This window comes from Citrus sinensis, chromosome 8, assembly GCF_022201045.2.
Source record: "Citrus sinensis cultivar Valencia sweet orange chromosome 8, DVS_A1.0, whole genome shotgun sequence".
NCBI lineage: Eukaryota > Viridiplantae > Streptophyta > Magnoliopsida > Sapindales > Rutaceae > Citrus > Citrus sinensis.
Genome location: NC_068563.1, coordinates 5,858,180 through 5,885,021, shown reverse-complemented (window position 1 = coordinate 5,885,021; position 26,842 = coordinate 5,858,180). Strand labels below are relative to the sequence as shown.

The 26,842-nt window shown below is 35.3% G+C and overlaps 3 protein-coding genes across 5 annotated transcripts; 1 reads left to right on the top strand and 2 right to left on the bottom strand.

Annotated features, from left to right (window-relative positions):
- Positions 1–1,858: 1,858 nt before the first annotated feature.
- LOC102625845 (SUMO-activating enzyme subunit 2) lies at positions 1,859–10,059 on the top strand. Of its 3 annotated transcripts, XM_025101843.2 has the most exons (12): positions 1,962–1,980; positions 2,102–2,176; positions 2,296–2,385; positions 3,341–3,424; positions 3,531–3,749; positions 5,351–5,452; positions 7,079–7,531; positions 7,651–7,880; positions 8,143–8,236; positions 8,316–8,498; positions 8,650–8,747; positions 9,368–10,059. In XM_025101843.2, exons 2-12 carry the CDS (start codon positions 2,144–2,146, stop codon positions 9,738–9,740), a joined length of 1,959 nt encoding a protein of 652 aa, XP_024957611.2. In that variant the 5' UTR covers positions 1,962–1,980; positions 2,102–2,143; the 3' UTR covers positions 9,741–10,059. The 3 variants fall into 3 exon arrangements, with proteins under 3 accessions (XP_006487357.2, XP_024957611.2, XP_052288195.1); XM_006487294.4 differs by having other exon boundaries at positions 1,859–2,176; XM_052432235.1 differs by lacking the exons at positions 1,962–1,980; positions 2,102–2,176; positions 2,296–2,385 and adding an exon at positions 2,994–3,043.
- Positions 10,060–12,736: 2,677 nt separating this feature from the next.
- Positions 12,737–15,392, bottom strand: LOC102626639 (probable receptor-like protein kinase At4g39110). The gene has a single exon (XM_025101841.2). The coding sequence runs from the start codon at positions 15,308–15,310 to the stop codon at positions 12,737–12,739; it is 2,574 nt and encodes an 857-aa protein (XP_024957609.2). The 5' UTR covers positions 15,311–15,392.
- An 8,907-nt stretch (positions 15,393–24,299) lies between these two features.
- LOC102612904 (putative pentatricopeptide repeat-containing protein At1g12700, mitochondrial) lies at positions 24,300–26,612 on the bottom strand. The gene has a single exon (XM_052432253.1). The coding sequence runs from the start codon at positions 26,500–26,502 to the stop codon at positions 24,544–24,546; it is 1,959 nt and encodes a 652-aa protein (XP_052288213.1). The 5' UTR covers positions 26,503–26,612; the 3' UTR covers positions 24,300–24,543.
- Positions 26,613–26,842: the final 230 nt, after the last annotated feature.

Below are 26,842 nucleotides of genomic sequence, written 5' to 3'. Positions count from 1 at the left end.
ACATATATTCATTGTATCTCATGATAGTTTAAGTTCGATAATAAATGTGCATACATTAAGGAGTGATTGAATGGTCGCGTTGGTTATATAAACATAAAGTGGCTATCTCGATTAAAACTAATTTTATATAATATGTAAAGAGAGAGAATTAGAATATAAAAGGACTCACAAAATTAAATTGCCCCAGAGTCTAAAATTGAATGAATTTTAGATTCATCGGATAATTTTTATTATATTGTATTAAAATACTATTCTTATGCAAATTCATGTTTGGTTACGAATTCTGATAACATTGTAGTATATTAAAAAAGTAGCTGATGTAATAAAACAAGTATATAATTAATTCGATGGAGGGAGGAAGGTAGGGGTAGGGTTCAGGATATATTACATTAAAATACTTTTTATATTTTAAATTTAATTATTTTTCTTTTATTATTCAATAACACATAATAAATTTAAATTCATTAAATATCAACTTATATTTATTCTTAAATAATAATATATAATATAAAATATTAATAAATCTAAATATTTCATAAATAAATGATAATGCATTTTTTATTTCTTTTACATAAAATCATTCTAATTATTTTACTTTAAATATGTAAAAAGTATTTAATCATTTAGTATTTACTAAAATAATTAATTTAAAAATTAATTTAAACTAAATAATTATATTTGACATTAATAAATATAAATTAATTTATAATTAGATTGAAAATTCAATATTATATTGTATTATAACACAAGGTAACACAATGTATTATTAAAAATTTCATATATTATAATAGCTGATATATAAAAATAAACTATGTTATAATATAATATAACGTTATAAATTATAATATTATAACAATTTATTATTTGATAATAGTATATTATTAAATTATTTTTTTTTATAAAATTAATGTATAAAATAATTAATTTAAAAAATTAATGATTTAACACTAACATATTAATAAATTAAAATAGTACTAATTTAATTTTAATACTACAATATAATAATATTAAAATTAGTATTATATATATTATGGTCCATACCGCACAAAACAATTTATTCCATTACAACTTAATGCTATATGTCTAATGCAATATGTGAAAGGCGCTCTTCATGAATACGTGCTATTTCAATAATTTGTTACATTTAAGTTTTAATGCTGAAAATAGATAGAGTCATAGCACAATTAGCGTGCTGTATTTTAAATTGTTCATCAATTAAGTACTTAATATTCGAATTAAACTTAATATTAATCAAACTTTAATATCCAAAAATAACATTAATGTGAGATGAGTTGCTAAATAACATTCCATCAATAATTTCAAAAGTTAAACATATCATCAAACTTTCAATTTTCAAAAGAAGAATCGGAAAAATTACATTATATTAAAATAATAGTATAATATATTTTAATTATGTTTATTTTAATATCTGTATTTTCAATTGATTATATGTGAGCGATTTAATTTTGAGATGTATTATTAATTTAAAAAAGTAATTTAATTTTAAGTCAACTTTTATTAATGAAATGTAGTTAAATTTTTCATGTCTATTAAATGAAACAATAAGATATGTGTCATTTTCACCTTTAATTCTAATCTAAAACATGATTGAAAATATTCAATAACCCATTTGTCTTAGTTCAATTATTGAAATTTGAAATGAGAAAAAAAAAAAAGATAGCAGTTTTATAAATGTTAGCAATTCAACAAGAAATAAATTATTGGACGGAGATAAAATGATAATAGATAAAATACTAAAAAATTTATAAAATAATTATTAAAATGCCAAAAAGAAAAAGGAAAAATCTAAAATATTATAAAAGTTGATTCCCAAACACGGCCTTTTGGATTATGCATGTACTCCTTCGTCTTAACTCTTCGCCGTCCTTTCCTCGTCACCACCTTTGAGATTCTCCGAACCCAACTTTCACGTCCCGAGTTCGATTCCCGCAGTCCCCGTTTATTTTTCTTTTCCCTTTTGTATATTTTCGCGTTTAATAATAAGTTAATAACACACGAATGAAATTTCATCTTCTGATTCTAATTAACTTCTCTCTCTCTCTCTCTCCCTCCCCCCCCCCCTCTCTCTCTCTCCTCGAAGTTTCTTCTTTAGCTGCTTGAGTTGAGAAGACCTCCAGTAGCAATGGTGTCAGAGCGACAGTTGGAAGCCATAAAGGTGCAAAACAAAGACAAAAAAACTGAAAACCCAGAAACCCAGTTTTGTTTTTAGTTCAATTCTAGTGAAATTAAGGGTTTTGTTTTATGTGTTTTTAATTAGTTTTTGATTTTTGTTAGGGCGCGAAAGTGCTCATGGTTGGAGCAGGTGGTATTGGGTGTGAGCTGCTTAAGACTCTCGCTCTCTCCGGCTTTCAAGACATTCATATTGTTAGTATTTCACTTTTATTTTCCTTTTTTAATTTTTTTCGTTTGATTTTGTGTGGTTGTGATTTCATTTGCTGGAATTTAATTAGTGGTGACCAATAGTTTTTGAACTTATATCGTTCTTTTTAATACAAGTATGCCATGTGGAAACAGATAGATAGTTGATTTCTAAAGAATGGCACTTGAATAGTGGTAAGACGTTTGATTAGTTTTTACTGAATTGCTTTTATGGTGTTTGAGTGACATAGTTGTTGCCTTTTTGGATATTAGGTTTGTTATAAGCCAATGTTTGTGTGATACTTGTTAAAGTTGCTGATAGTGGTGATGAAGGTCGGACCAATGAATGGGCTGATGGAAAGGTGACGGTGATGATGGGGAGTGTTAATGAAAGGTGTAGTTGGCGGTGGCAGTAGTTTTAGTGGTGGTGTTGCTGTGGTTTTGGTTGTTTTAGTGGTTAGTGTTACTGTTAATTATGTGGGCTACGGCTGGTGGTGGACTTACTAATCGAGTGGGCGGGGTATAGCGTCTGAGGCTCTAGACCTAGAGCAGTTGTGAAAGGTTTGTATTATGTTGCAATGGTATGGTGATTGGTGGTCATGAATGGTTGTCAGAAGTTATGGCCCTGTAAGAGTGGTAAATTGACATTAATGTCAGCTTCAAGGTAGCTCTGCTGTTTATACAGTCTGAATGAATACTTAAGGGAGTAAGAGGAAGTGGCTGTTTTGATTAGTTAGCCTTTTGTTGTGGTTGCCTTTTTTTTTTCTTTTCTTTTTTTGGGTTTCCCTCTTCCTTTGATCAGTGATATGCATGATACAATTTTACCCCTTTTTGTTGCTTAAATTTCATTTTTTTTAATTTGCTTTTATCAGTTCATTTGAAATTCTTTAGATTTTGCATCAGATGCTGCCATTAGTTATTGGTAGTAATAGTAATTCTTAGTGCAATCACTTATTTGCAGATTGACATGGACACCATAGAAGTCAGTAACCTGAATAGACAGTTTTTATTTCGTCAATCACATGTGGGACAGTCTAAGGCCAAGGTAACCACTTAAGCGAGAATCCTTTCTCCTATGCTTTCAGTTGCTCATTTTTCATTTTTCATTTTTTAAAAAATTTTTAAGGTGTTGACATCAATGTTTCTACCAGGTTGCTCGAGATGCTGTCTTAAAATTTAGGCCTCAAATGAGCATCACAGCACATCATGCAAACGTCAAGGATCCTAAGTTCAATGTGGAATTCTTTAAACAATTCAATGTTGTTCTGAATGGACTAGATAATTTAGATGCAAGGAGACATGTGAACCGCCTCTGCTTGGCAGCTGATGTCCCTTTGGTTGAGAGTGGTACTACTGGGTTCCTAGGGCAGGTAATTTGACATACTAAGTCTTTGGACATATTTTCTTTATCTTTAATGGGGCTTTTATACATATTGCCTTTATTATGCTGTTTGTTGGGGTTTTCGCGTTTCTTGCACTATAAATTCAATTCAGTTGAGTGTTTTATGATAAAATATTCAACCTCCCTGCATTTGTTAACCCAAAGTAATTCTAGTAGAATATGCAAACCGCAGACAGTGGCCTACTAGATGGGGTACTGGCTGCTAATCACCTACTATATATATATATATATATATTATAAAATATCTTAGTTTTCTAAGGGTCAATTTGATAATGTTGTAGCTCTTGAAATAATTGTTGTTACTTATGCTGTTCAGCTGTGAAGAAAATGTAAATCACCAAATTGGATATAATGTTGAATAAAATTTATTTAAACATTTATAAACATGTATATAAAATATATAATAATTGATAACTAAAATAAATATTTTATATTATTAATTTTTGTTATCTCAATATAATTAGTAATAATAATAATCTCTATAAATTTGATGATTTTATTTTCTAATTAATAAGGATAATTTTGGATTTTTGTAATATATATTAGTATATATATATGGAATCGTATTAAGTATAAAATTGATTTTCAAAATCAGATTTTGAAAAGTTACTCTTTCCTGCTTTTCTAAATTTGCCATAGGATGGAGTGGTTTCTAAAAAATTTTATCAAACACCACAATTAGTTTTTAGCTGTTCAAAATCACCTTTGAACTTCCCAAAAGCAATCCCAAACAGGCCCCAAGTATTTTAACCAAAATACCCTTATTTTCGTTTGGTTGTGATTCTGTTGGTAAGTCTGCTTAAGGTTTTGCTTAATTTTGAATAATACGCTTGAACTTGGAAGTTCTTTATGCTAATTAATGGATATTTTCAGTTCTGTACTTGGTATGATTGTGCATGATGAGCTAAGTTCATAATTTTGAAATTGTCAAAAATGCTCTTTTGGATCTTATTGTTTTCATTACGGACGGTGGGCTGAACTCATGTTATTGATTTTTACTACTTGTAGAAGTATTTTAATTGAGGCATGCTAAAGTAATTATTATTAATCATGGTTGACTGTTGCTTTTTTTTTTTTTTTTTTTCCCCTTTTGCCTGTTATCTTGCAGCTGCCAATAGCATTGTGTTGAGTGACCATGAGAGAACTAGGAAGCCAGTAACACTGTTTGACATAGACTCATTTACACATCTTATTATTATCAAATGCTTTTATGCCTGAGGAGCTGAGCCTATATCTGATTGACGACATTATGGAAGCTTCGAAGTGCAATAAAAATTAATATCTATTTCAAAGCAGCAGGCCATCCAATATAATGAGTTGCATTGTTCTTGTTATAATTATTTTGACATTCCTGATTGTCTAATCTATTGAATTTTACCAAAATTATGAAAAATAAAATCTGTTTGACTTACTTACTTTCTATTATTATGCTTAGTTGTTCATCTTTCTTGGTCTCTACCCATCTGTCTGCATATTCATTCGTATGAGTTGACTGTCTTATGTTGATCTATTTGTTGTTTAATATGGTCATGATGATGGTCTTTACTCATGTCGCATTCTTGGAAGTAGGTAACAGTGCATGTAAAAGGGAAAACAGAATGCTACGAGTGTCAGCCAAAACCTGCTCCAAAGACCTATCCTGTGTGTACGATAACGAGCACTCCATCAAAGGTAAATGTTTCTGTTTTGCTATAGTGTCAAGATTGATTGGCTATAACTTATTGTAGATTAGAGTAGGCAAAATGAGTGAAACCCCTCATGTTTGTCTAATCTGAGCATTACCCCCCTCATGTATTAAAATATAGTAAAACCTCCTTGACGTTGAGAGTATTCTGTTAAAATCACGTTTATTGTTGCTTTTCCTATTTTACCCTTTGCATCTGTCTGATTGGATCATCTCTTCTCGCTGTTTCAATGTCTGACCCAATTCGTATTTGAAAAAAAAAGAACTGTCTGACCCAAATTCTCCTTCAAACACAAATCAATACCAACCAACTTCAAACTTTTCCTTAAAAAATTTAGAGGCTAAGAGTAATTCGGGGGGGGGCGGGGGGAACCAAATTTCCCGTTGGATGCTACAACTCAAAACAAAAACTTGTGCAACAAACCATAACTGATAAATAATAGTATTCCATGAACTTGAATATCTCATAGGCATTTTACCAAACACCTTCTGGCGTATTTGAAGCATATTTTTTTGGCGCATTTAAAATACATCTTTCAAAAGCTGTCTGCTTTATTGTAAATTGCTGACCATGACAACAGGATAGCATATGCTAGACAGATACGTGGTGAAGTTGTTATTGCAAAGCCCTGAAGAGTGAAGAGCTTTTAATTGATGAGACAGAGAGAAACAATGCTGAAAGTTTCGTGTTATTTTTTTTTTTTTGTTTTGGGGGGGGGGGGTGGGGGGGGGAGGGAAGGATAGAAAAGATGAGGTTTTGGTTTTTACTTCATCGTCAGGTACTATTATATTATGTGCCGTCATCTTGAAATTTCATTCTTCTTTTCCGTTGGCTGCTAACCTGGTTCAGATGAGTGGGTTGGTTTGATTTTAAATCAACAGAGTTTCCATAGCCTATGAAAAAGATTGATTTGCTTAGCCCTTTTTTTAGGAAGTACAATTATGATTGGGCTTCCGATCATTAACAGATTTTTGTTAATCATTTTTTGAGAATTTGGGTGGAGGAGGCAAGCAAGAAGATGAGTTTTTGCAGATAAAATAAAACAGAGACTTTTTTTAAACAAAAAAAAAAATTAACACTAGAATAATAGAATTTTATCTTTTATTTTATTTTCAATTTGTATATAATGTATTTAGGTGTCAGAATGGTCTCTTGCAGCCTATGAGGCCGAATTGTCCTCTAGAATATAAGTTTTGCTGTTAACGTTATAACAACAGGGGGTTTTACTGTATTTCAATACATGGGGTTAATGCTTAGTTTAGACACTTAGTTTCCCATTTGAGTATCATTGTTTGTAGCAAGCTTAGGTCATATGGAATTATTCTCATTTAAGGCAAGAACTTGGATGATGGTAAGATTAAGAAATGGAACATGATTAATGTAAGAAATGGAATCAATGATGAAAAAGTGAAGGAGCATTGCTTAAATTTTAACAAACAGGTACTTCTGTTGTTCTAAGTTCTAGCATGCAGCAATTATGCTAAACATTGGAACCATATTGAGGCTTTGTTACTTTGAACTGTTTGAACATAGTTTAGTTTTCACTTGCCAATTTTTAGAGATTATGTTTTGATGGCATCTGTTAGTAATTGTGTTGGACTTGGGTTTGCAGTTTGTGCATTGTATTGTATGGGCTAAAGACCTGCTATTTGCCAAGTTGTTTGGAGACAAGAATCAAGAAAATGATTTAAATGTCCGTTCTAGTGATGCTAGTTCATCGGCCCATGCAGAAGATGTATTTGTTCGAAGAAAAGATGAAGATATTGACCAATATGGAAGGAGAATATATGATCATGTGTTTGGTTATAACATTGAAGTAGCTTCGTCCAATGAAGAGACTTGGAAAAACAGGAATAGACCAAAGCCAATATATAGTGCGGATGTCATGCCTGAAAATCTAACAGAGCAGAATGGAAATGTGGCTAAAAATTGTGTAGTTGACACTTCATCAGTATCTGCCATGGCATCTTTGGGCCTGAAGAATCCACAGGACACGTGGACTCTTCTGGAAAGTTCAAGAATTTTTCTTGAGGCTTTGAAACTATTTTTTGCAAAGAGAGAAAAGGTTTGAGATTGTCTCTTGATTCTTTACGAGTATTTTCTATACATATGAAATTTCTTGATAATCATTTTTATTACTTGCAATGAAAAACTGAATGTTGTATTTGTAACATCTATGGGCAGGAGATAGGGAATCTAAGTTTTGATAAAGATGACCAGTTAGCTGTGGAGTTTGTTACTGCTGCTGCAAATATTCGGGCTGCTTCTTTCGGTATTTCTTTACATAGCCTCTTTGAAGCCAAAGGTATTGCTGGCAATATTGTGCATGCTGTTGCAACAACAAATGCTATAATAGCTGGGTTGATAGTCATTGAAGCAATCAAAGTGCTGCTAAAGGATACTGATAAATATCGGTGTGGCTCAATTTCCTTATGATCTGTACTGATTTTGGTTCAATTGGTTACTGATGCTCTGCTGCATATTTGTTTTTATTCATTTTACTGTTTATAAGATGGTGAAGATGTACATGCTACAGCTGCTGTTTTACGTGAAAGTACTTGAAGAATTTTCTGTGGCCTGTTTCTCTATTGAATTTTACCACATCCTGTTTCTGATTATACTTTTGGATTAACGAATGCTGAATGTGCTGATATCTGATTCTGAATTTGTCTGTAGGATGACATATTGTCTAGAGCATATCACCAAAAAGATGCTCCTTATGCCAGTGGAACCTTATGAACCAAACAAGTCCTGCTATGTCTGCTCTGAGGTATAATTTAAGTATTTTCAACACTTGAAACTCCTTTATCTGTATTCCTAGTCATGATGGTACTTGGTTCTTGAAACAGACACCGCTTTCACTCGAGATCAATACTAGTCGCTCAAAATTGCGGGATTTTGTTGAAAAGATAGTTAAGGCCAAGCTTGGCATTAATTTTCCATTGATTATGCATGGATCAAACCTTCTTTATGAGGTTGGTGATGACCTTGATGAAGTTGAGGTAGCAAATTATGCTGCAAACCTCGAGAAGGTAAAAATTCAAGCTTCATCTGTGACTCTTTGTTCTTCCCCACCTGACTTTTGTTTTTTTTGTAATGATGCAGATGTGTTGCTCTTTTGTTTTTTAATATATTTTCCCTGTATTTTATGAGTTTTTATTATTTGTTTCTGTCTTGCCTTAGGTGCTATCTCAGCTTCCTTCTCCAGTTACTAATGGGACAATGCTTACCGTAGAGGATCTTCAACAAGAGCTGACCTGCAATATTAACATCAAACACAGGTTTGTTGTTACCTTAATAACATTGAACATTAAAGCTCCATTAAGTTTGTTGGGGCTGATTTTTGTACGGTGCTGGTTCTTCATTTTTGTTGCATGAGGGTGTTCTTTTGTCTAACAAAATTAGGACAACAATTTGTATGGAGTACATTCATGTTCGTGATTTCTGAAAGCCTCATTCTTATTCTTAAACAGTACCTTTCACCTAAAGGAGTGGTAAAGATTGCACTCATGTGAGTGATCTGATGGAATATTTAATATTTCAGGGTCAGTTCCTCTTGTGTTATTTGAAGGATTAAATTGTTTTCCTGGTCTTCTGATTTAGGACTTATCTCTTTAGGTTATGTTGGTATCTCCGGTGGTTATATTGTGTGGGATCGGGTGTGTCTTGAGAGTTGTAGCCAAAAATGCGACTATACATTTCACATAATAAACCCTTAACATCTTGCATCAAATATTCAATAATGCTAGTATGAAAGTAGATGCGCCGGTCACAATTTTTCCACTGCTTCATGAGACATCTATGTGCAATGTGTTCTTCTATAGATTTTGATCAATATTTTGCTTGAATTTAAGTTTTCATGTGTTATATTTGGTTGTAAATTGTTTCTGAATTTTAACAGAGAAGAATTTGATGAGGAAAAGGAACCCGATGGAATGCTTCTCTCTGGATGGACTCAAGCTCCTCCAGCAAAGGATGATAAGCAGTCTATGAATGATAAGCAGTCTATAGGCAATGGTGGGGACTCATCGAATGCATTGCAAACAGAGCCAGCAGATGCTGTAAAAGATGGTGAAATGGAGGAAATTTCAGAACCTTCTGGGAAGAAAAGAAAATTATCGGAGGGTTCTAAGGCTTCGATTCTGGATGCTACTGATGGAACTAGAAATCATAAGGAAGTGGAAAAACTTGACGACGACGACGACGACGATGACGACGTTGTCATGTTTGATGATTTGGATTCAATGACCAACAAGAAGAAAAGGTTGCAATAGTGTTCTTGATTCAGACTGACTTTGGGGAACTAAGTCACTTCCTATTTTTGTACCATTAGCAAGAGAATGAGAGAAATGGTAATTCTTTTGGTGCTGATCATTGTTAGTTGTTAGGTCACAGTTTCATCTAAAAGTTGGACATCTCCATTACCCTTTTGTGTAACAACAGTGTATCTAAATCCACCTGCAGGCTAGCTTCACTTAGTGAGTGTAATGTTACTATTAAAAATTTGTTAGATTTTGAGAATGGAGCGAGTGATATAACTTGGTGTTCAATGTATCTCTTATTTATCCAAAGAGCAATCATATTTTCCTCTTATATGTGCAGAATTGGGGGGAAAAGAATGCTAAATAGGTTTTGCAAATCTAGGGACTAGGGATCCATTCATTAGTTGGGCGATAAACTTATTCTCTTCTGTCTTGTGGGTGGGGTTTAATTTCTCATGTTCATAGTTTGAGGTCTAAACATTTGAGCTGCGCTGTAGCATATCAATTTAGGAGTTATAGCAATTTAGATAGGGTTTCAACAAAATTCCGATTGTCAATAAAAATATTACAATTATCCAAAATGTGAAATAAGATTCATAAATATTTTTCCCAAGTATAAAACTCTTCAACTTTTGTACATGGATAGAGGTGTTACCAAAATTATACAGCAGGGATTCAAAGATGACATGATAGAAAAAATTTTGGCCAGCTAATTGATTACAAATCAGTGGACATAAGAAGTTGCACAATGTGTGCTACTTGAAACTCTTCGACATGGATATGAAGGAACATCATTATGCCTTACGTCTTTTTTATTCAAATTCTTGAGCTTCCGTTTCTTTGCCTCAGGATTCTCCTTTTTCTTCAAATCTTCAAGACATTGAACATCTGCTAAGCAAGTAAATGACCTTGCTTTCCCTGAATAATACCTTGACAAGCCTCTCCTGCTATTGCAAAAACAAGAACATTTCCATTTACTATTTATTCGAATATCAAATGGATTCGGGCCAGACGGTGCTGTCTTGAATATAATTTAGCATCATACAATAGAACATTATTTTGCAATAAATGTCGCATTTGAAAATTTTATATATTAAATCACGAAAAATACAACGTATTTCAATAAATGTAATGACAAAAACCCAAAAAAAAAAAGTCAATGAAAAAAAGTGTTAGCGTTTCTTACTTTTGAGGGAGATTGTGCTGCAGAGAGCTCATGTCAAATGAATTCATTTCAGGTTCATTCTGATCCATAATATCCGATGAATTTGGCTTATCAGGAATTAAGTTATTGAGGATTTTATAAAAGTGAGGCTCAAGCAAAATGTTAAATGGGGTATAAGAGCTCTATTGGCCAATATATAAATGTGGGTGTTGTTTTGGAGCCTCTCAAATATTTTAAAGGAGGAGGCTGCATGTTGTTGGCTTAATTAAAGAAATAGGTCAGCTCTACATCCACATCCACATTCTTATCTACACTTTCTCTTGTTCATTTAACAACAGCCCACCTTTAACTTTTTTTTAGGCGTCTAGCTTTTTGCCCCCACATTCACTTTAGAGTAATGCATGTATTTTTGTCAAATTTGATTAAAATTATCTTCTTTTGGTGGTGGATAAGTACTTGATAATTTAAACCATTCTTTTGCTCACAAGTTGTAGAGTAATGGGAATATGCCTAACCATTTAATCAAAGTTCATTTTGTACTTGAATGCTGTGAATATCAGATATATATGTATTGTTATTCTTTTTATTACCCATACACAAATCTATACAAAAATATATGATCTATTTTTCCAACAAGACACAATTTGGACCTTATCAATTATTTCATTAAAAATCTTTGACATGTCTAGTGCCTACAGCAAAATGACATTTCTTAAAGTCTTTTATAGCAAATTTTATCAATATTGCTCTCTTCAAGTCTAAGGTATTATTTGCCAAGAAAAGAAATGAAATTCAACTGAGTTCCCACTTATTAAACCGATATTTAAACATTCGAGAAATTAATCAGGGACTGTGAAATATAAATTAATCACCCAAAAAATAAAAGAGGCTTTAAGGAGTTTAAGACCAAATCAAAACCTGCAAAACACCAAGAACCAACTAATCCTCCATTCCATGCATCAAAGCCAATCAATCGAATAGAAAGGCTTTAACATAAAACTTTCAGCATGCAGAGTAAATCATCTCACAGAAGATATAACAACTGTCGTTTTACTAGTATGGTTATTATTTGAGAACAAATGGAAAAGGTCATACAAGAAGAGCCTACAGGATTAGCATTTGCACCAAGTGCTAGTGTCCCGTTTCATATTTAACTTGCAGAACATTACAAGAAAAGACAGAATAAGGAGAGAAAAGACTCTCCAGTAGGACAATTTGTGAAACCAAACACTCTGTTATTTTACTATGAAAGTTTGGGTAAGAACAATATTCATATATTCTTTGATCTTATTGGTGAATAGAGTTTGTTCTGTAAGTTAGGGACAGTTTGGGATTGCTTTCCATTAATTTCAATAACGATCCATGGTAACATATAATTTGGTTATGAGCACGGGAAAAAAAAATCAAAGCAATTCCCTTCTTCATTTTCTTATATTTTTTACATCATTGTTATTTATTAACAATGCTAATGGCTAATGACAACTAAAGGCTAAAGTGTTAAGTAATAATATATGATGTATATGCATTGTAGTTATTGCATGTGTTACACCCAACCGTGCTAATTATACATTGATCGTAACATATGTTCTGATACAAATCTTCGCGACAATGAAAACATATACCACGAAGAAGACAGTGCAGAAAAAAAACACGAATTCTACAAATGGACAATTGTAACGTACAACATTGCAGATTATTACAGTATCAGAAATTTTGCTAGTGCTGGACCTTCAAAATGCTAACTTCCCTTCATGAAGAAGCAACAAAAGTGTTCCTTGCTACACAAGAAATATATCAAACTCCACAAGATTCTTCAAATATCAAGTGCATTTTTTTTTATGTTTTATCTACCATTAAGCCCTGAAAATTGTGCAAACATTGCAGTCCCTGAGTGTTCATCGATAGCATGAACTTCAGCTGGTCCAACATTTTCTTTTGGAGCAGAAACTGGACGGTCGTCTGAGGCAGAAGTAGCGGCTGGAGCAGCAACAGCAGCAGGGGAGGCGGCAGCTGTGGCGGCTGATTGAGACTCTTCCTCAGCTTTTCCTTGTGTGAATGCCTCTTGCAGCTGCAATGCATACTCCAAATTCCATAGTACGTCTCCCATTGTAGGCCTGTCTACTCCATGATCAGCCAAGCATTTCTCTGCTGCCTCAGCAAATTTCTTCAATGATTCAGGATTGATTGTGCCGACAAGATGAGGGTCAATGATCTTTTCAAGTAATCCCTTTCTCTTCCATTGCATTGCCCACTCGGCTAAGTTAACTTGTTCTCTTGGTAGCTGAGGGTTAATTGCAGGCCTTGCGCACAGCACCTCAAGCAAAACCACACCAAATGAATAAACATCTGATTTTTCTGTTAGTTGCTGCCTTCTGAAATACTCAGGATCAAGATATCCAAAGCTTCCCTTCACTGCTGTACTTACATGACCCTGCCCGATAGGTGCATCTTTTGAAAGCCCGAAATCTGAAACCTTGGCAACATAGTTTTCATCGAGCAAAATGTTGGTGCTCTTAACATCCCGATGAATGATACCCTGTGCTGTCCCAGTGTGAAGGTAGTGAAGTCCTCGAGCCGAGCCTATAGATATCTCCAGCCTTTGTTTCCATGACAATGGTGGCAGATTTTTTCCATACAAATGATCCCTGAAAGGTCCATTGGACATGTACTCATAAACCAGGATCATTTCTGAATTTTCGTCGCAATAGCCAATAAGTGACACCAAATGCCTATGCCTAAGCTTAGATAACATCTGAATTTCTGTTTGAAACTCTGTGATCCCTTGTTCGGATTGTGGGTTCCCTCTTTTCACAGCAACTTTAGTCCCGTCATCAATCTCACCAAGATACACATTGCCAAATCCTCCAACACCTATTATTGCACTTGAATCAAAATTTTTAGTCGCTTCTTGCAACTCTTGAAAAGAGAAGTACCTGCCAAGGCCAAGAGTTGAATTGGTAAACCCACTCTTGTGAGAGCCACACTTGCTGGTCATGAAGCTAGTATCACCGGTATGAAGAGGAAGCAACCAAGAAGAAAAGCTGTTCCTCCTTTGCCAATCTTGAGGCCTCTTGTGCCATTTGATAACCATTGCACCAAGGCCAACAAATGCACCAAACATCACCGCAAAACCTACCGCAACAACTGGCCCGCGGCTAGACGAATTAGCCTTACTACCATCGACACCAAATTCTCCATCCAAACTATTAACAGAATTGCTCATTTTCATAACCTCCAATCCGTTGAGAATTGCATTTCTTGTACCAGTGTTCTCCTTGTTCGGACCAATTTGAACATTGAGTCCATTATGCATTAATGAAGCGTTCACCACAATATCCCTATAATAAGGAGTGGCCAAACCTTGTGCGACAGTGGATAAATCCAATGCGGAAATCGCTGTTTTGCCATTAACGTACACGTTGAAGTAAAGATCGTTGAGAGATTTGCTCACAATGTCACAAAAATGCAGTCGAAGCAAATAGCTAAACGTTGAATCAACATCGAATGTCCATGTTACGTTGAAATTTGGTTGAACTGTGTGTGAGTCAGCCATCATAGATGCAGAAGAATACACAGTTGCCGGTGCAATCAAAGGTGTGACTCCATCAGGGTATTGTACAGCGTTGGATTCAACAGAGGCTGTCGTCGCCAAATTTTTTTCCTTCAAAAAATTTGAATCAGGCACCCAAGTCCTGCCAAGGCTGTCATTCTGTGGAGTAATCGATGGTCCTCCCATGTTAAGCCTGTAAACATATTGGTATGAAAACTTAGACAAACCTTCGTAGCTGTCTACAGGGAAAAGAGAAGAGCCCTCGTCACTGATCAAGGTATCCGGAGCTGAAACAACCTCAATGGCATTGATAAAAGCAACAGAATTCTTCATCGGTGTAAACTTGATGGAAAATGTGGATTCAGTCAGGTTAAGCATAAACTCCTTCACAACAGCTTTATTGTCATTGTCGGGCTTAAAGTTGTGAAGGAGAACAAACTTATCCGTTGCCACATGGAACGATGCTTTCTGAAGATCAGCTTCCTTGGCGGGCAAGGCAAAGAAATGGAGACGAACCCAGTGCCAACCGGGCTGATTCAACTGAAACGTATAAGTTGATTCTTCTTTAAAAACTCTTGCGGATAGATAAATAGGAGAAGGAACGTCAGCCGAAGGGACGGAAACTTGGATGTCTTCTTTTGTTTGCAGGAATGGAAGGGCTTCTTTGTCAGACTTGAAAGTTCTTCCATCAGGGAGAGGATTAGAGGACTTGCCGCCGCAGTCAATAAGGAAGTTATCTCTGGGGGAGAACGTGGCGGCCGTGGGGGGGCCGTTCTGCGAGAAGGCGATCGTGGGACCGGAGACCAGAGCGTAGAGAAGAGCCAGGAGGATAGCCATCGATGAAGATGATGACGTTGACGATGACATTCAGGAGGATAGAAATGTTGATTGCCTGCTTGCTTGTTTGCTCTTTTCTGTCCTTTTTTTTCAAAAGAGAAAAAAAAAATTATCTTTCTATCTCCATCCCTCCTGGATGAAGGGATGATTAGAATTTGGACTAAGGATATTGAAAAGGGATGTGTTGTTTTGTTTTTACTATAATGGGGGGTTTCTTGGGCGAAGTCTGTTACTTGGTTTCTAAGAGGATGAAACCAAAATGACGGCCACAATGAATTTTGCATCCCTGAAAACGTGGCGATGTTCGGGGAGAATTTCTGTTTTTTGAGCTTTGGCGCCATTTTTAGTAACTACCAACAGAATTTGGTGTCAGAAGACATATATATTCACCATGGTTTGAAGTTGTCAAAAAGACCGTATCTTTCTTCCTGACTTCTTCTGTCTCTGTGTCATATGATGATTCCATTCCACTGAATTTCATTTCCGACATAAAAGGACTGTTCAAAATTTTGGGACATAAGATGTCAACAATTTTGTTCATTCTAATCACCTTATGCCGCTTACCCTTGTGGTATTTAATTTCATAATACCTTATTACACCATGACTTCTTAACTTTAATGGATTATACTCACTTTTCTTTTTTTTTATAACACTTTTATGAATATGTGCTCCTGATGTTATTGTAAACCCTTGTTATTTATGAAATAAAATGATGTTAAAAAATAATAAATACGTTAAAGAATTTAATTAAAAAACACTTGCCGCCAACAATCCCCACAGTCGTAAAATTGTAAATAAAAATAATAGCCACCACCACAATTTATTACTCTATAACATTTTATTAAATTTTATTTCACACTAAAATAAACATGAAATAAGATTTTCTTCCTTCTTTTTTTTTTATATTTTGATATATGTGTAGAATTTTAAATTACAACTAACATATATCAATTCAAATTTTGTTAATACATAATCGTATGGCCACATGCACCATCTCTCTCCCATCTTCAATAGCAAGAGGAATAATAAATGTATGAGGAATCATAAAGGGCAAAAGTTGAAAGATGAATCATAAATGCAAGCGGAATCATAAATGGAATACGTTGAGTATATGAACCCGTTCAAACTAAGGATAATATTCTATGTGAGCTATCTTAGCCCACCCTTTATGATGCAGGAACAACACCTGCTGTTGACTTTAAAAAAAAGGGCAGTGAGTGATGAAGTCCATTGATTTTTTTTTCCTGAAAATTTAAATTGTTTAAGGATTCCCATTTGATAATTCATGCTATCCTTCCATCACTACACATTACTGATGGCAATGGCTATCTCGGCATTTCTATTTTTTAATAATTTTAAAAAGATGCATAATTTAGTTTTCACTAATATCTCACTGATATTGATCTCTTAGTAAAATAAATTTTGAAAGAAAAAACAGAGTTTATATAATCATCTCTTGACAAATTCTACCGTTTTCATACAAGCTATGCTAATTGGTCTAGAGACAAATATGCAACCTTATCATACCTTTAGTTGCTTTTGTTAGTTGAAACATAATATAACCATTGTTAGAAAATTGGTGGGTGAAGCAGGACCGCAGCTAAAATGAAATTGGAAATAAAATAAAGAACAAGCACAATAGAGGACACCAGAAATTACGTGGTTCGGCTTTTAGCCTACATCCACGGGCGAAAACAGAAGGAAATATTTTACTAGTGAAAAGGAGTTACAAGTATTGTAGTATTTTAGCTCTCTACCCAAAACCTCAATACACCCAAACTCTCAAATCACTAAAATTAGAGCTTATAAATGCAAGCTCTTAAACTCTCAATTCTCTCTACAAAACTTGGATCTCAAGATTGGAATAAAATGAATTAGGGAGCTCTTCCTTTTATAGCCAAAAAATGGCTATTAAATTAATATATATATGTATATATTTCAAATGTTGTTGCCAACTTCTTCTTTTTCTCCATTTGGATGGCACCATTTTCTTTGGCCGGCATCACCATTTTCTTTGGCCGGCTTGTCAAAGCCAACTTGAATTGGCTTTGTGGCCACCGGCCTTTGACATTTCTCCCACTTGGAGATTTGATTGAAAATCAATCAATCTCCACATCATCCTTTCTGCTTCGCCATAATCATGTTGCCTACGTTGCTGCTAGGCCACAAGAGGATCTACTCCAGACAAACTTATCAGTATTTATCGGCTTGGTCAAAACATCTGCTAGGTTCTCCTTGGTATGGATTTTCTGTAAATCCACACTTCCATCTTCCACTACTTCACGAACGAAGTGATACTGGACTCCTATGTGCTTTGTCCTGGAATGAAAGGCTGGATTCCTTGCAATGTGCAGGGCACTCTGACTGTCACAAAACACAGGAATTTTCTGTTGTTTATGCCCGAGCTCCTCCAATAACCTTTGTATCCAAATAGCTTCCTTGCAAGCTTGTGTAGCTGCCATGTATTCTGCTTCTGTTGTAGATAAAGCCACAACGGTCTGCAGTTTCGAAACCCAGCTTACAGCTGCTCCCGCAAGTGTAAACACATAACCAGTAGTGGATTTCCTTTTATCAAGATCTCCAGCAAAATCTGAATCCACATAGCCTCTGACAGTAAACTCTGATCCTCCATAACATAATGCAACATTTGAGGTTCCTCTGATGTATCTCAGAATCCTCTTCACAGTTATCCAATGCTCTCCGCCAGGATTCGCTATGTATCGACTGACTGCTCCCACTGCTTGTGCAATGTCCGGTCTTGTGCATATCATAGCGAACATCAAACTTCCCACTGCTGATGCATACGGTACTCGAGACATCTCCTTCCTCTCCGCTTCATTGCTAGGACACATACTTGAGGATAATTTGAAATTAACAGGAAGTGGGGTAGAAATTGACTTACAATCTTGCATGTTGAAGCGCCGCAAGATTTTCTTCAAGTAATTTTTCTGAGAAAGCCAAATCTTCCTGTTATTTCTGTCTCGGTGAATTTGCATCCCTAGAATCTTGTTTGCTGGTCCCAAGTCCTTCATTTCAAACTCCCTAGCCAACTGTGCCTTCAATTCTTGGATTCGATCTTTGTTGGGACCTGCTACCAACATGTCATCCACATACAACAATAAAATGATGAAATCATTATCTTCAAACCTCTTGTAATATGTACAATGATCTGAACTGAGTCTGTTGTATCCAAGGCTCATGATGAAGGAATCAAATCTCTTATACCAACACCTCGGCGCCTGTTTGAGACCGTATAGAGATTTGTTCAACCTGCAAACCAAGTTCTCCTTTCCTTTTTCTGCAAAACCTTCTGGTTGGAGCATATAAATTTCTTCTTCAAGTTCTCCATGAAGAAATGCAGTTTTCACATCTAACTGCTCTAGATGTAGGTCAAATGTGGCACACATTGCCAAAACTATTCTGACTGTTGTGAGTCGAACCACCGGCGAAAATATCTCGTTGAAGTCAATACCTTCTTTCTGAGCATATCCTTTCACCACCAATCTCGCACGATACCGCTCCACTTGGTCATTGCCATCACGTTTGATCTTGTATACCCATTTGTTTCCAATGGCTTTTCTTCCGTGTGGTAGTGGTACAAGTTCCCATGTCTTGTTCTTGTGTAGAGCTTCAATTTCTTCCTGCATTGCTGTCATCCACAAAGCAACATCTGAGCTGTTTAAAGCTTCATGGAAAGTTGAAGGCTCTCCATCCTCTGTTAGAAGACAGTATGCAATGTTGATCTCTGTGACATACTCCGAGTGCCACGTCGGTGGTCGTCTCTCACGAGTTGACCGACGAACTTCTGGAGCCTCAGACTCGACTGGTTCTTGTTCCTCGTGCTCTGGTGCTGCTTCAGAAGAATCTGAATCTTCTAGATTATTTTCCACATATACTGGCACAGTCTCTGACTTTTCTTTTGTAGTGCCATCATCCTCATCTCTCCTTTGCAGTTGATCTTCTACAAAGATAACATCTCTGCTGATGACGATCTTGTGGGCAGTGGGGTCCCACAGACGATACCCCTTTACTCCATCAGCATACCCCAAGAAGATACATCTTCTAGATTTTGGATCCAGCTTTGTTCTTTCTTGGGCATTGTACATCACGTACACAGGACATCCAAATGCATGTAGGTAGGAATAATCAGCTGGCTTTCCAGTCCACATCTCCATCGCTGTCTTCAGCCCAATAGCTGTAGATGGCGATCGATTTACTATATAACATGCAGTTTTGGCTGCTTCTGCCCAGAATGAATTGGGTAGACCAGCAGTCCTCAACATAGCTCTTATTCTTTCTGTAAGAGTTCTGTTCATCCGCTCCGCCACTCCGTTTTGTTGAGGAGTGTATGCCACCGTGAACTGCCTCTGAATACCTTCTTGCTTACAGAAAGCAAGAAACTCACCGTCTGTATACTCTCCACCATTATCTGTCCTCAAGCACTTGATCTTTTTACCAGATTCAAGTTCCACCCGCGCTTTGTATTCTTTAAACACTGGAAATACATCTGACTTTTTCTTAATTGGATACACCCAACATCTTCTGGAATAATCATCAATGAAAGTCACCATGTACTTTGCACCTCCCATGGATATATCCGGTGATTCCCAGACATCAGAATGAATCAAGTCTAGAATATATTTACTTCTAGCAATAGATCTACTGAATTTTAATCTATGCTGCTTACTTGTAACACAATGCTCGCAAAATGGTAAACTTACCGATTTGAGCCCCGGAAGCAATTTTCGCTCAGAGAGAATCTTCAAACCTTGTTCTGACATGTGACCAAGCTTGAGATGCCACATCATCGTTGACTCTTCTTCATTTGATGCGACACACGCATCAGCCTCCAGTAGTGTTTCTCCTTTAAGCATGAATAAATTAGCACTGATCTTTTCTGCCTTCATCAATACAAGCGCGCCTTTAATGATCTTCATAATTCCATTCTCCACATGAGTTTTGTACCCATTACTATCCATTTGTCCTAAAGACAATAGATTTTTCTTCAGGCCGTTGACATGTCGTACCTCTCCAATTGTGCGAATTGTACCATCAAACATTTTTATTTTGATAGTACCAATACCAGCGATCTCCAAGGCATGATCGTTACCCATATATACAGATCCTCCTGAGATAGGTTCATATGTGTGGAACCATTCTCTCCTAGAGGTCATGTGCCAGGTAGCTCCTGAGTCTATAAGCCAGACATCAGAAAGTCGTTTTCTGCCTTCTGAAACAGTTGTTGCCTCGCTGTAGAGAATTTCGCCATCATCTGAGGTACTTGCTACACACCCCTGAGCATTTGATGACTCAGGTTCTTTACCCTCTCTTCTCTTCTGGTTACTCCAACACTCTTTCTTGACGTGCCCTTTCTTGCCACAGTTGTAGCATTTAACATTCTTCTTATTTCTGGATTTTGATCTACCATAATTTTGACTCCCACTGGGGCCACGTTCCGTTGATCTCCCTCTCGTTACTGATAGCGCTTCCGCTTGCTGCGAACTTGCTTGTCTGTTTTCCTTATTTTTCCGCCTGCTTTCCTCATTTAATACGGAGGCTGCAACATCGTCGAAAACTAGACTCTCCACTGGATTGTTGTTCGTCAGGTTGATGATGAGTTGATCATACGAATCTGGTAGACTTTGAAGTAGAAGCTCTGCACGTTCATTTTCCTCTATATTATGACCCAATGTTGTGAGTTGTGAAAATAGAGTCTTCAATGTGTTGATGTGGTCAGTCACCATTGTAGATTCCGCCATTCGAAGAGTATAGAGTTTTCTCTTCAAGAAAATTTTGTTGTGTAGTGACTTGGCCTCGTACAATTTTGTGAGAGTATCCCATATTTCCTTCGCTGTGTTTTTCTCTGCCACACTGGATAATACTCCGTCTGCAAGTGCCAAGTGTAGATCAGAAATGGCGTTGCCATCTATCTCGTTCCACTTGTCATCAGTTATCTCCATGGGCCTTTCTCCAATTGCTGCCAAGCAATTATTTTTCCTCAATACAGCTTTCATCTTCATTTTCCACAACGAAAAATTATTTCCGTTAAATTTCTCAATTTCATACTTTGCCGCCATTTTGTTGATAAATACTGCACACAAGCTGGTATACCACCTTGAATAGTTATGAGTATGTGTGAGAATGCACACCAGGAAAGTTCCCAGGAAAGACTGGAGGGGTCACAATGGTCCCACTTAAAACCCAGACTCCTTAAGCTCTTATCGCCATTGTGACAGAACTTTCCTAGACATGTACAGAATCACACAGTTGCTTTACTCACACCACTATTCCCTGCTTTGTACCGCAAAATTCTTGGATCGCTTCCACCGTTTCACGTGAATAGTACCGTATACATGAATAGTACCGTACACCGTATACGTGAATACGTGAACAATTCCTGACTCCAAAAATACAACCAATAGCTCTGATACCACTGTTAGAAAATTAGTGGGTGAAGCAGGACCGCAGCTAAAATGAAATTGGAAATAAAATAAAGAACAAGCACAATAGAGGACACCAGAAATTACGTGGTTCGGCTTTTAGCCTACATCCACGGGCGAAAACAGAAGGAAATATTTTACTAGTGAAAAGGAGTTACAAGTATTGTAGTATTTTAGCTCTCTACCCAAAACCTCAATACACCCAAACTCTCAAATCACTAAAATTAGAGCTTATAAATGCAAGCTCTTAAACTCTCAATTCTCTCTACAAAACTTGGATCTCAAGATTGGAATAAAATGAATTAGGGAGCTCTTCCTTTTATAGCCAAAAAATGGCTATTAAATTAATATATATATGTATATATTTCAAATGTTGTTGCCAACTTCTTCTTTTTCTCCATTTGGATGGCACCATTTTCTTTGGCCGGCATCACCATTTTCTTTGGCCGGCTTGTCAAAGCCAACTTGAATTGGCTTTGTGGCCACCGGCCTTTGACAACCATGACAACAGATAATAAAGAAGTTGCTTGTGCAACAAAAGAGTTGTAAGGCTTAAGTTTGACACATGTCGTCTTAGACTCTTCGATTAAGATTGATCTCCTAAACCAACTCTTCAGAATAAAATTGAAGGGTAAAATGAAAAAAAAAAAAAAAGAGAGGAGAAATGAAAAATATGCATTTTAAGAGTTTGAAAGACTTCACTAGGTTGTTGTGCACAAATGCATACTTGCTGAATTTGCTATACCAATATTTCATTAATGAAAATTAAAAAACCAATAACATATTTTCTAAACTAAATTAAAAATAGTAGGTGTCATTTAGTTAATATAGTAAAATCTCTTACTTTATAAACAAAAAGTTTGGGTTTCGAATCCCGCTCATGTAAGTAAGGAGGAAATTGAGAAAATGATTAATAAATATTTTCAAAATCATTCATCGAGATAAAGGATTACGGCATATGTGTTATCATTTTATACCCAAAAAAAAAGAAAAGTGGACACTTGCCTAATTATTTTTTTGTGAAAATGAATGAATAAATAAGAAGAAGTTGTTTTTATGCTTATAAGAGCAATGATTTGCTTATAAAGTTAGGGATCATTTTGCTTAAGGTCTATATGGTACACAAGATGTGATAGGATTGTATTGGATTATGTTTAGATACTTACCCAATTGTTGTCTTGTGAAAATAAATAAATAAATAAATAAATAACTTAGTTTTATACTTACTTATAACAGTAATGTTTTGCTTATAAAGTTGGAGTCAATTTGTTCGAGGGCTATTTGGTATGCAGAATGTGGTAGGACTGCATTAGATTATGTTTAGTGGCGCTTGGTATAATTACGGTTTAGATTGGATTGGAACAATAATTTTCTTATTAAACTTATTTTAAAGTAAATAAATATAAGTTATTTATTTAATTAAATTTACGTCAATGATAAAATGAAAACTCACAAAATATGAAAAATAAAAATCAATTTAATTATAAATATAGTTCCTAAAATTGTGAATTTATAATATTATTACAATTACAATTTAATAACTAAAATTTTTGAATTAAATCAATTAAAAAATTAATAAAATATTTTAAACATTAATTAATAATAAATTTATATCTGCAACATAAAATTAAATTATTCTTTAATATTTATATAAGTTTAAAATAATATTATAATATAATTAAAAAATAAATTATAATATTTATAATATTAGTTAAATAAAATAAATAATAATTTTGTCATTCATCATCCCATGAATAGTTATGATAACATTTTTGGCTTCATAAAAGTAATCCCAAGGGTTCTCCTAGGATACAATTTTCATACTATTTAGGATTAAATGGTGGTCCATTATAATTTATTCCAAACATGTTTTTAACAGCAAACGTTGGATTAGGGTTCATCCTAATCCCATGAACTTTTATATACCGCCATCAAACTGTTACAACCCTCACAAAATGGGGAGCCTACCCCACCTTTAATTACCACATTTGATTTGACTGTAACTTAAAATAGTAAGGTAGCCAAGGCTTACGGTTAATCACGCTGTCAGTGTTGTTGAAGCATGCTTTACTGATGTTTGTTTAACAAATACCAATACACACAATCATGAAGTCCTCATTCAATTGAATGCCATGTAACAAGGAACAAAAAATTTGGGCAATTACTTAGATGTGTAGTATCATTCAGACCACAAACAATCTAGCATTTACCATGCCAAAAAAAAAAAAATGTCTTTACAAGATTATTTTTTAGAGGAACCAATGAAGCTGAGAAGACAAGCTGTGCTATTAATTGTTAATAGAAATAAATGATGAACGCTGATTGAAAAACCTGATAATATAATTAATTTGACATTAATTCCCAATACAGTTGGTAATCTCATATACCCAGAATTACAAATCAGTTCAACTGGAAGTTCCCTATATCAAAGACAACCAATTTAACTAACAGAAAATTTAAACATAAACGTTGTACCCTCACAGGAGGGAAACAAAATGCCATTTTATTTAGAGCAGAAAAAGAAGCCATACAGGAAAAGCATAAAAAAATTGCACTTCCAGCTAATGAGAAGTATGTGTTACAGAAGAAAAACTCATGAATTGAATAATAAAAAAGTTATTTTACAACATAAAGTTGAAAGACTTTAAAACTTATCTGTTGAACAAGAAGTTAGCCATGTCTGCAAACAGAATCCATGGACAGAACCTAGGAACATGCCAACAATAGACAACACTCCTTTACATGTTGTAATAAGAATGGGATCCTTCAGATCGGCGTTTTCAGGCAGAAGAAACATGCGACTAAATCAATATTAAACTCACTTACCTTTGACTCTTGAATTGTGGAATCGAGTTTAAGCTAATTTCATTCTTTACAAGTAAGTCCACAACAATTGAAAGTGTAGATGCATCTGGTATTACATTTCTCTCATCCATTCTGTGAAGGAGTTCAACAACTTTTGATGTCTCATTATTGCGGATGCAACTTAGCATCAGCGTGTTAAATGTGACACAATCGGGTGCTACACCTTTTGCTTCCATATCAAGAAACAAACCATGTGCCTTGTCCATTTTCCCATCAGCACAAAGCGCATGGATCATGATGTTATATGTTACAACATCTGCTATTAGGACTCCACGACGCAAACTACGAAATAGTTCCCATGCAATTTCGAGTCTGCCAGATTTACAGAATCCATCAATGAGGCAGTTGTAGACTCGAATATCTAGTTCACACTTGAGAATTCTCAAAGTACGAAATAGTTCAACTGCCTTTACAATATAACCATTCTTGCAGAGCCCATCAATAAAGGTTCTATATGTCCAGGTATCAGCTGCCACATCACTACGCTGCATCTCATCAAACAATTTTAAAGCACGCTCAACCTGGTGTATTTCAAAAAGGCCATGGAACAAGGTGTTATATGTAACAACTGTTGGCCTAATTCCTTTAGAAAGCATTTCACTATAAAGGCTTAACGCTTCCTCTATTTCCTTATTCTTGCAGTAACCATTTATCAAACTATTGTAACTAAAAACATCATGTTTGCAACCCATACTCTCCATAGAAACAAATAGTTCCTTCGCACGATTAACTCTACCTGTCAAACAAAACCCGTCCATTAATGTGTTATAGACAAAAGCATTTGGACGCACACCAATCTGAATCATCAATTCTAACAGCCTACTTGCTTCGTCCATCTTCCCATTTTTACAAAGCTCATTCATGATCACATTAAAAGACACAACATCCGGCTGTACCCCTTGGTCCATCATCTCAATAAACAAACACTTCGCCTCATTCCAATCATTAGCATAACAAAAACCGTGAATCAAAGAGTTATAAGTAACCACATTGGGGTTAATATTCTCATCCTTCATCTTCAGAAACAGTTCCTTGGCCTTGTCCACAAAACCTTCCTTACAAAGACCATCTATAATAGTACTGTATGTAATAGCGTCTGGCTTACAAATGACACCAAATTCCCCATTTCCATTAGTCATCTCTTCAAATAAATTTAGAGCAACAATTGTATGGCCTGTTCGACACAATCCATTAATCAAAATATTGTATGTAAAAACATCAGGCTCACAACCAAACACTCTAAGTTTCGTAAACAATGCAGCAGCCTCCATGATTCTACTCTCCGCACACAAACCTTTAATCAAAGAATTAAAGGTTACAGCATTTGGAGTAAAACAAGACCTGAGGATTCTCCCAAGAACAACAAAACCATGAGAAACTCGACCCATTTTGCAAAAGCAGTTAATCAGGATACTATAAGTATAAAGATTTGGAAACAACCCAATTGAATTGAGTCTCTTGAAGAGTGAAAGGACAGTATCATAATGTTTATCCTTAGCAAGACAACCAAACAAAATATTGAAGGAACAGACAGGAGGCGGAGAAGGGTGCATACGGAGCATGTAATCAAAGATACACAAGGCTTCATTAGGAGTAATAAGATTAATATCACCTTGACCTGATGATTTGCACCTTTCTTTGAGGAATTTTTCGAGTGAGGCTCGGTCTTTGACCGTCAGTCGTAGCGACTCCTTCAGTTTAGCTGTTGTATTCGGATATGAGGGTTCATTTTCCAAAATTGAAGATGTGGGTTTTCCGGTATGAGGGAACGAAGATGAGAAATTACATCTAAGAGCTGATACTGAAATTGAAGTAAAATGAAATGGACGAGTTGTGGATACGAAAGCCATTGGAGAGCTTTTGATTATTTGGGGTTGAAAAAGAAGAATAGAATTAAATGGGCGATGATTATTCATGAGCAAGTGGTTTGTGCAATGAAACGAATGTAAATAATTCTTAAGATACTCTTAAAAAATAAAAACGGAAAAAATGCATTTGTCGGTATAAGCCTCGATAACAGGCGGTAATTGTGCTTTTCTTCTTCTGATGCATTTGTTAGAGAATAGGCATTTAAATTCAGTTAATTGAATGAAATAATATTTACCAGCTTTCTCTTAAATTTTTATTTTTAGAGTACTGATATTCGTCTAGAAATTTTTTTTTTCAGAATGATAACAAAATACATGTTAATGCCATATAGAGTTACCATTAACTGAAAACATAATAATAAAAACATGTTAACACCATATGATGCTA

Bases quoted from the DNA above. Each gene is read 5' to 3' on its own strand.
- LOC102626639 (XM_025101841.2), bottom strand. From the start codon at position 15,310: ATGTCATCGTCAACGTCATCATCTTCATCGATGGCTATCCTCCTGGCT.
- LOC102612904 (XM_052432253.1), bottom strand. From the start codon at position 26,502: ATGAATAATCATCGCCCATTTAATTCTATTCTTCTTTTTCAACCCCAA.
- LOC102625845 (XM_006487294.4), top strand. From the start codon at position 2,144: ATGGTGTCAGAGCGACAGTTGGAAGCCATAAAG. The intron at 3,750-5,350 runs GTAATTTGACAT...TCTTGGAAGTAG, and splicing joins CTACTGGGTTCCTAGGGCAG to GTAACAGTGCATGTAAAAGG. The intron at 7,881-8,142 runs GTGTGGCTCAAT...ATTTGTCTGTAG, and splicing joins AAGGATACTGATAAATATCG to GATGACATATTGTCTAGAGC.